The following is a 9969-nucleotide window of genomic DNA, read 5'->3' on the forward strand; positions in this document are numbered from 1 at the left end:
TATATGTAAGATTCGGAGTTTTACTTTGAAACACGGCAGAACAATTGCGTTAGCAAATTCGTTCCATAAATAGCAGAAGGTGAAGTAAACGGAAAGAACACGACAGTGGCACCTGGCAACGTAAGAAAAAGATAGCAGCCTCCACTCTCTCCCTGTCCTCATCAACACCTGAATTTGCAGTAGGTTTCACTTGCACCCGTGTAGATTTCGTTGTTGTTGGATAGATTCCTTTATTGGAACGCATCATCTACAACGAATATAAATAACGTGTTGGTCCGATATACGCTTACATACATCTTCATTACTCTCCAGAGACTTAAAAAGAATGGGTATCATCATATTTCAATCATGAAGCACGTTAATAACATGATGTATGTTAATGATGACAACCACACCGTTTGTACGCCTATCTGAAATTTGTAGCAAAAATTAGGAAGAAGCTGAAGTGAACGGTAAAATCTTTCTAATAAGTGCTTGAATTTGTAACATGAATATATGAAATGGATGGAGGTCTTTTACTCTTCATGCAAATTTACGGCGATGATGGAAAATGTGCATCAATATGGAAATTCAGACCGCTGCATCTTACATAAATCCGGAGCTTCGAGTATGATGTCGCATTCAGTCGCTCGTTGATAAATCAATCACTTGTGATCAGGCTAGTCGCTCCTTAAATAAATAATCATTTAAAGGTAGTTTTCTTCGTAAAAGGATTTAACAAGGAATGGCCAACTGAACAACACACTGCTTGATTTATAGTAACAGAAATCTAATTAATACAGCTCAAGACTTTATTATGACGAACATCTGTTACACTTCTCTCCAACGATATTCTGTAGTCTAATCCTAGTGAGAATCGAAGTTGCAAGCTGCTCCCTTGGTTGTGGTATGATAGACCGGTCTGATGATCCCTGAGTCCTCGTTAGTACACGTTGACTAAGTTGGATGTTGATACTAGGTTCGTTAGCTGACATTGGAAAAGGTTGGGTGGCCAAAGTTAAGATGAGGATCAGGTCAAGTTGGACGGTGAATGAAGTCATTTTTGTTGTTTCCTGGTGACCCGTAAAGTGTATAAGTGTATAATGCATAAGTTAGGTTGTAAACTGCACTTGTCGTACTACCCCGGTAGATTAAGGCATCTAATTCAGGCTCTTTTCTTTCGTTTTAGAAGTTAACGACATTTCTTTATTTTTATTTCATGGAGTCAATCATGGAAGCAGTAACTCTTACTTCATCCATACTTTGCATGGCTTTCTGTTTTCCCTTCCTTTAGGTCTTATCTCAATTTTTTGTTTACTTTACGAAGTGAAAGAAGAAATGGACTTGGAGGAATTGATCATGTATTGCTTAAGACGTCGTCCATCTGTATACACAATTCCAGACACCAGAATCGTGGGCAGGGACGAGTAAAAGGTGCATAGTTAATGAGAGAAGAGAAACAGTACCGTGTAAAGGCTACGTACCTCAGAACAGGAAAAAAGCCGCTTACTCATTATGGGCACATAGATTGTTTGGACAATGAATATACACTGCGTGTCATTAATCACCATTTGAGACATTATGACTCCCCATTTTCACCGTATCTTAATCGCAGTGTCTTTTTTTTGTTCCTTTCAATTAATCATCAGAGTTCTTACTGTATACAGTCATATGAGAGATAGTTATTTTGAGGTTCTTCTGTTTTTGATGCACTACTTTTTTTCCATATTCCACCGTGCGATACAGTTACTTCTCGATTCACAATGGTTTAGAAGTAGCATGCATGAGGGAATTTGCAGAAGCAACAGTGATTAAAATGATGAAATATGTAAGGCTGTAAGTGATTGCTGAATCTTTTTTTCAGAATTGTTGAATTGGTCTTTTTGGTTTATATGTGTATGCACTTGTTTTTCATTGTTCATCTTTAATCATAGCATTAACAGTGGAAAAAAGGGCGACAATCATTTCGTAGTGGAGTATTACATCAGCTACTATGCAAAGTTTGCGTTAGTTTTATTTTGTTTTCCTAAGTTGTAAATTATATTGAAATTTTTATTTGTATGACAGTTGTTATTCTAAGCTTTTACTAATTCAGGTAAGCTGGTCAATAAACCTCGTGTGGACGATTGGAATCCATTGGCCAAGTTTTACTATGCAGACGAGGCACTTAACGCAGTAGCCAGCGAACTAGATTCATTTGATGGACGTCGTGACCCAGAGCGTTGCAGCCAGTTAGTCGGCAAACTGAGGCAAGCGCAGGATCGTCTGTTGCACATAATTTGTCAGTTTATCGTTCTTTTCGTCTTCAAACATCCTAGCAAATCAACATCAGGGTGTTATATTTTGTTTGCCTCATGTATTGGTTAAATATCTCGTTTCTGGAAGAATGTTTCTATTCTAAAGCCAATAGGGTTGCATCGAAATACTAGGGCTACTAGTTTGGTTATATGGTTTAGAAATTATTCTTGAAACTTTATTCACTTTAGCTTTGTTATAGCAGAAATGATACAGCAAGTATTTCCACGTGAATCAGATCGTGCCTGTCGTGATTACCGCGTGAAATTTCCAGAAGAAATCATGCATGACAGTTTACCCGGACAACTCTGGTTTGGCGCCGAGGCAAACTTATTATTTTTAGTATTTCTTTAGACGATAATTAGTTGTACTTATCAAATAGACTCTGAGCCAGGTATTTTGATGTTTCCAATGCATTGTATCTTATTGTCATAATGTAATCGCTAGATTAATATATGAACACTACTGGGTCAAAATAATTAGACTGCTAGCGGAAATGAGACTAAAATAGATGTCTCATTTCAGTGCCTCACAGCAGGATCCAACATAATTGACCATGAAGTAGAATCAGAAGCTATAAGACCAATGGCTCGTGCACTAACGAAACATTTGGATACCTTGCGCGACTTGCTGAAAGATCAGTCTCTTAGAGACCCAACACATTACAGCGATAAAGTGAAGAGAAGTTTAAAGCATTTCGATCAGCTTTTTGCGGAATTTGAACTGAAGTTAGTTAATTTAACTTACGGCAATGAAACATGGAAGCACGTAATTACATTGTGGAAGGTGGTATTTTAGAAGTATATCAAAAGAAAGGAATTTTCTAGCACGATATAAATGATATATTCATGCCTTCATGTTTTATCACCGTAATTGTTTAAGGAATATATCTTGCATTCTGAGAAATTGGGCTCGTGAGAATTTGACATCATTCGCTTTTCTGGAGTCGATAACTGAAAAATATGCATCATGTTTTTTAAATATTTATTCAATTGGCCAGATTCTTGAAATGTTAATTTATGAGTTGTCAACTGTTCTATATGAAGTAATATTTCAGTTACGTAAGTGCAATGGTTCCAGTGAAAAGTGTAAAAGAGTATGATTGTCAGTTAGATATTGCTGTTTTGTTTTCAGAAACATTAGATAGGTTTGTTATTCGCTTGTTTCTGCTCAAAACCTCATTTACAAACATTTAAAAGACACGAACATTCAATTTTTATCGTAGTTAAAGAGCAAACCATTGTGTTTTTTAAAATTTGGAGTCATGCTGAAAAAAATGAAATGAATACCACAGCACATGCTCCTTTCTTTTGAAACCTTACATCTTACCACGTATATCATTCAGTTATATTGCTTGTAGGGCTCTTAGGTTAGCTTATCTAACTCAGGATCAGATTGATGATTGTGATCCCATTGTGATGATTGCTGTCCCACGATTAGCCATTGTTTGGTGAGTTCTGTTTTCCATTTTCTTTTTCTTTCAAATTGAAACGACTAACTTGTGATTGGCGTTGTGATGATAATAAATTAATTGACGAGTTCTTCACATAGACCCAGTGTTGTAATGGTAGCGTATATGAATTATTTTGCAGTGGTCTTTTGTATTTTCCGGAAGGGGCGCTAAATGTGGATGCGAATCCTGAAACATTGTCCGATATGTTCCGCTCGTTTCACAGTCTGTTGGTGAAAATTCGCGACCTCCTGCGTATTTTGAACTTGCATGAATTACATCGTGTCGAGAAAGCTCTGTGTACTGGCGAAACACAAATTAAATTTGGTGCGTACAAACACTATATCTGCTTTCTTGTCCGAAAGGTGCACACCCACGGGCACCCGAAATGAAGAAATGTTAATATATTTATCTGGATATGGTTGATTCAATATGAAGATCCAAGCTATCCACGTTTACTGACATTTATTAATGTCGACAAACTGCTGGCATTTGCTTTCAGTTTGTTTAAACCATTAAATGTTTTCCTTACTTTTGTTTAGCTATTCCAGATGAAGATAGTGTCGAGGAAGCACTGACTGTAGCAAATTTTCACTTGAAGACTACTGGAAAAGGGGTCGAAAGAATTTTGGAGGCGCATAAATTACAGTATTGTTAATTATAATTATGAATCAATAATCAAACGAAAGTTTTGACGAAGATTTAGCTCGTTCATGATAAGAAATAAATGCACAGATTACTTATAGCTGACATATCGTTTTTTCACCTGTTAGTAGAAATGGATTAACAAAAAATAAGTTAATAACTATGTTGAAATAGTTGAATCCTAAGAAAAAAGTTAAACTAAATTTGTTTCTGTTTCACCAACTTGATAAAAGCTATTGAAAGTAGTATCTTATCATTTTAAGCAGGCATAAGGTTTTCATTTTCATCGGTTTTATTCTAATCCTTATTTGTATTCTCGTTTTTTTTTCTTTTCAATTTGGCTTTATTTTCACCTCACATTTTCATTAGTGGTCATCTTCACTAGTTCGCTTTGACTTTTGTTTTATGACTTGATATCATCAGTGATTACTTTTTAAAGATAAGTTGACCTCCATTTTTAATGACGCCATTGTTATTGTAGTAGGTAAATTTCAAATGTAAATTTAAAAATGTTTCAAAAAAAATTTCAAAGGTAAATTTCAAAATGTAGTATTGTAGTAAATTTCAAACGGAAAATGGTTGTTTTTGTCTTTGCTTTCTTTGTAGAGCGAACGATTCTTCGTATTCAAATCCGTTAGATGATGTTGACTGCAACATACCTGGTGCTCGCATTGCTTCATGTCATGCAAATGGCCTTGCACATAGAATGCTGTCGCCAGTGCATCTCAGTAGCAGTAGTGGAAACAGCAGTGCTGAGAATTCTTCGGAATTGGACCTTCTGATGTAAGTTGGAGCATTCTGATCTACGTTGTTATTCGGTCTAAAATTATGGAATTGACTCTTCTTGGTTCATTAACTTTAAAAAAACGAGCCTGTGTTTTATTGAGAAATGCATATAAGGACTTCAGTGATTTTTGGTAAATTCCTGGAATAAGTGGCAGTATATAATTGATGTCTTCAATGATTTAACCAATAAAATTCTTTGCAGTATGATTCGTCCGCCAGACTCTCATCGCTTGCGTGCGCGATTCCGCTCTTCTGCCGATCTCATACATCGTTTATTTGTCTGCATATGCGGCGTTGCTGATCAGTTGCAGACAAATTATCCCACTGACCTACGACGTGTGCTGAAGATGATTTTGCAGCCGAACGATGTTGTACCAATTTTTGAGGCTTGTTTTTTTTGTTATAATTTAGTTGCCGAGACGATTTTTTTTATTGTCATGGAGTATGGTATATTGTATGTCCTGCAAATTTCTTTGCTTAATACTTCGAAATTTCTCATCAAAAAACTGAACTAGGAAAGAGTGCTTGTTTCAAAAACTATTTATTCAGAAGCAGATCTTTGAAAAGCTTTTACCACTCATTCGTCTGTAGATGTTCGCTGGTACCGGAATGAGAAATTTCCCGAGGTTTGTAAGCATATATATATTACATTCTGTATTTCAGATATCGGGAAAAACAGCTCCAAATCCAGAGAATGAAGAAGAAATGGGTGTAGAGGTACAGGAAACACTTCCTTTACCTTCCCTTGTCGGTCAGTTTTTGTGCTTGGTTTCATTCATATGATCTTCATGTGTAATATTTACGAGAAATTGAAACTAAACTTAATCTTTGTTTTCTATAGGTGTTCGTTGGGTACCAGATAGCGACTGTGAACAGTGCACGGCCTGTGGCATGCAATTCACATTGGTCCGGCGTCGTCATCATTGCCGCAATTGTGGGAGAATCTTTTGTTCACGTTGTTCTGCCAACTCCTTACCGCTTCCGGAATTGGGTTACGATAAGAAAGTAATGGTTCCTTTGCACTTATATAAAACATTAGTTTTCATTTTTTGTTATATTTTATCATTTCGAATATATTTTGACTTCTGAATTTTACACTTTTGTTGGTGTTCCTCTGTGAAAAACTATCCTAATATAAGCTGCTATTTTTACTTTCGTTATGGTATCGTATTTGTTTATATTGTTATATTATTGGTAATGGTATGAAGTTGGGAAGAAATCTTAATCATTTTTATAGAATTTCTCTGGTTAATTCAAGTGCTCCTATAATTACATCCAAAGCCTATTTTAAATTTGTTCCAGTTTTCAAAAGTTGGTTTTGGCAAAAATATTTTGATACCGAAAGTCCACATTTCAGGTCCGTGTATGCAACTTATGCTTTCTGTACAAAATTAATCCATTTTCGCCTTGTACAGGTCAATCAAACTCGTCACAAAATTATTCAATTAATGCGTTTAATAACGCCGTTACTTCCACTGAAAGTGGTATAGTTTTTTATTTACTGTGATGGTTGGTAATTGAGTTTTAGGAATAAAAATTACATTCTGATGAACTTTTTTGCCAAAATCTATAATTATTGAAGAGATTTTTCACTTCCGTTTTCACTGATCTGTGGTGTAATCATGATCTTTTTTAGTATGATATTGTTAATACAAATCTCTGCCTTCCTTTTTCAAATTTTGGTTCTCAGAGAAAACCAAAGTCACAGAAAAAATGTCTATTTGCAGCGAAGTTACAGACCTGAACATTTTTCATGTGTTTATTTGTTTACTTATTTATTCATTTCATTATTTGCGTATTTTAGTGGTGAATCAGGGTGACCATGAAAGGGACGAAGACGGGTCGCAAAGTAACGAATTATTCGAAACAACAACAGCAACCACTGCATAAATTCATTCGGGTCCTGCTGCCACAAATTTTTGTTCTTAATTGTGATGTTACTGATTTTGCAGGCTGGAAGGAATGTAATTTGAGCTCTCGTTGGAAATTTTGCAAAGATTGCGAAATTTTAAAAATTCAGTTTTTAAAGAAATTTAAATTGTAAACACACGTTGTTGTGAATGAATCAGTTGCTATGTAAGTTAAAGTTAAGCAGGTTGATTCAAATTAAAATTCAATTATTTTTTGGTAGTGGTAAATACTATTACAGTTCTTTATCTTCTTGGTGTTGTTCTCACTTACGGTTTTTAGCGAACCAACAAATTTTCCAATTTTTTTTTTTTGATCGATTCATTAAACGGTTATGCTTTTTGTGCTGGGTATAGTTGTAGATTTCCCTTATACATTTGATTGCAGATGTTATAAGCGCCTTTAAATCCCTTCTTTTTTGTTATAATTTCGCTTTAACATTACAACCATACAGAATACCAATATATTAACAATTATTTCTTCATTCTCTAAATGAACGACCTTCAATATTACATTATTTTTACTATAATGCGTGTTTTCATCACATATCCAGTAGCATTTTTCTCGTTTTAAATTAATTGGTGAAATGGCATGCTCTTGTTTGATACTATCAAGGTGCCAACATTTAGTACATGTCAAAGAATATGAGCTTATACTTCTTCACTCTCTTTTGCTGAATGCAAGTATGATGCTTCCGAAAGAATTGTTCTCTTCCATTCTCTTTTTCCTCATTTGCCTTGTATAATAATTTTGTTATTTCTAGGTCTTTTTCATAAATTTATAAAAGCCAAGATATCAATGGGAATTATTAATTGTCTTACTGTGGGATAATGTTAATTTGTCAAAGTCGAAAGGTTTGATGTCATTTGATGTCTTTTGCGAGAGCATTCTGGAGATGTTCTAATTCTCTTGTTTATTGGTATTTTGCGGTATACAAAGAGTACTAACCTTTGAGTTTATGTGGTTTTCGCAACTGTCTCAAAATTTTAAAGACTGCATGATCTTCGCTTCTTTTTGGAAAGTTAAACTGTAACAGAGAGGCTCATGAAGTTTCTCGTTCCATTCTTCTGAAGATTTGCTTAGTGAGTCCTGTTCATGAGCCTTAAACGAGTTTTCATTTAGCTATTTTAGCTTAATTCCAATTATATGTTTTCGCTATTACCCATAATCCAAAAATAGCAAGTACTTCACATAGCTCAATATTCAAGAAATGAAGCAATATCCATAGAAGTGTTTATGGTGATATTCCTGTTGGGAGTACAACTGGGAACACCTGGCACCTTATTTTAGTTCGATGAGCTTTGAGTAAGAGCTCGATTAGTTTTTATATGCGGGATAAGGAAGTCATAAAATTGAAAATATATTTAGGTTTTAAGGAAGACCTGAAAAACTCGGACGTCATTAACAGACCTATTCTGTGCGTTAGTAATATTTTAAATATTAACTAAAAGTCGTTAATCGTCCCGCAACATTCCTACCACTCTAAATCTACCATTGTAACGTTCGTTTTGGAAATGAGTCCCAACAGCCAAAAAAAAGCGAGGTCATGTTTTCTACTTAGACTCAGTCAAACAGATAACATCTATTTCGTTATCGCATTCAATCAAATCTAAGGTTGACGGATTGTTTGCTAAAATCGTTGGATTACAGCGATGTATTACCACCATTCGACTATTAGGAAAATAGTAATCCCTTCTGTTTTCTGCACTACGACTTACTGTTCCACTATTAAGAATATGAATAATTTAGTGCTATGTTAGGGAGTTTTAGCCTGTTCCATTTCACTTGAAATTATTCCCTTACAACTATTCATTCTACTGTCACAACCGAGAATTACCAAGAGTCAAATGCAGTGCTTTGTTCAAGTTGGTCATCCATATGTAGATGTTAATATGGTTCGACAGTTCTATACAGTAGCATCCTAGATATCAGCGATTATGGAGTAACAAACCTCAACGCAAGGTAATTATGGTTGGAAAGGAGGTTGTGTATGCCTAGCATCTTATTGCGGAAGAAAATATTCAATTATAATCAGTAGGGACGGTAGCTGGTGCTACTTGTCCAACTAAATAATAGCAAAAGGTAAGGTTTGAAAGTACTGCATGATTTCCTTCATATTTCAATGATTGGAAGTCTGGAAGTACTTCTTTAGCAAGGTTTCAGGACTGTGTAACTAGAAATGTAGCTACTTATACGATGAGCAGCTATTCATGACACACTATCGGCTCAATCGTCTAGGGTACATTCCGTTATCGTGAAAATAGGAACAAATGGAACAACACATAGACATTACTCGGATTTTTAATTGTTGCGTTTTTTGTGGAAAACACGAATGTAATTGCTGAGATAAAAAATACAGGGTAAACACAGCATGGATGGGGAATTTCTTTCATAAATTTTCTAAAATCTTTTTTAACTTCCAATGAAACATTGTGCTTGCAATTCATTGAGCGAGAAAGGGAAAATGCCTGGATTTTGTTGTCTTCAACTCAACTTTAGCCATAAAAGTGGAACAAGATACTATACCTTTAAGCCTGCTGAAAGTTTTTTATACATCCGACGGGTAAAAAATTGATAAAAGAATCAAGATTTTTCACATTTTTCACAGATCGAAACTGAGACAATTTTTATAAAAAAAAGTTGGTGCCACAACCGATATTGCACAAATCATCCCATCTTAACCTTGTACTCATTCCTCTTTCCTAAGCATAGTTTATAAACAATTTCAGTTAGTATAAATAGAACTGTGACTAGATTAAGCTTGCAAAGAGCAAAAGGGAATTGTCAAATTAGCGACATTTTAATAGAGTTTGACAATAAATTGGGAAGATAGGGAAAAAGGAGAATGAGATAAAATGAAGCGACCAACCACGAACTTTTTTAATTCAAGGAAGTCTCATGATCTT

At 35.0% G+C, this 9969-nt stretch overlaps 2 protein-coding genes across 2 annotated transcripts in view; one reads left to right on the plus strand and one right to left on the minus strand.

Moving 5' to 3' along the window:
• Positions 1-1040, minus strand: part of LOAG_16660 (hypothetical protein) — a gene marked incomplete at both ends in the record, with an annotated part of 5038 nt that extends 3998 nt beyond the window's left edge. Inside the window, 3 exons of the mRNA XM_020449307.1 lie at positions 113-247; positions 391-410; positions 806-1040. Of these exons, the coding sequence (XP_020307166.1) occupies positions 113-247; positions 391-410; positions 806-1040 (390 nt within the window). The remainder of the gene's footprint in view (positions 1-112; positions 248-390; positions 411-805) is intronic.
• Positions 1041-1837: 797 nt separating this feature from the next.
• LOAG_09669 (lateral signaling target protein 2) lies at positions 1838-7350 on the plus strand. Its single transcript, XM_020447992.1, has 14 exons — positions 1838-1985; positions 2075-2260; positions 2477-2598; positions 2800-3002; positions 3332-3421; positions 3635-3724; positions 3867-4051; positions 4276-4372; positions 4976-5152; positions 5358-5541; positions 5819-5906; positions 5997-6160; positions 6513-6639; positions 6960-7350. The coding sequence occupies exons 1-14, from the start codon at positions 1973-1975 to the stop codon at positions 7043-7045; spliced, it is 1812 nt and encodes a 603-aa protein (XP_020301828.1). The 5' UTR covers positions 1838-1972; the 3' UTR covers positions 7046-7350.
• Positions 7351-9969: the final 2619 nt, after the last annotated feature.

The sequence above is a fragment of the Loa loa genome (assembly GCF_000183805.2).
Source record: "Loa loa unplaced genomic scaffold supercont3.12, whole genome shotgun sequence".
In the NCBI taxonomy this organism is placed as follows: domain Eukaryota; kingdom Metazoa; phylum Nematoda; class Chromadorea; order Rhabditida; family Onchocercidae; genus Loa; species Loa loa.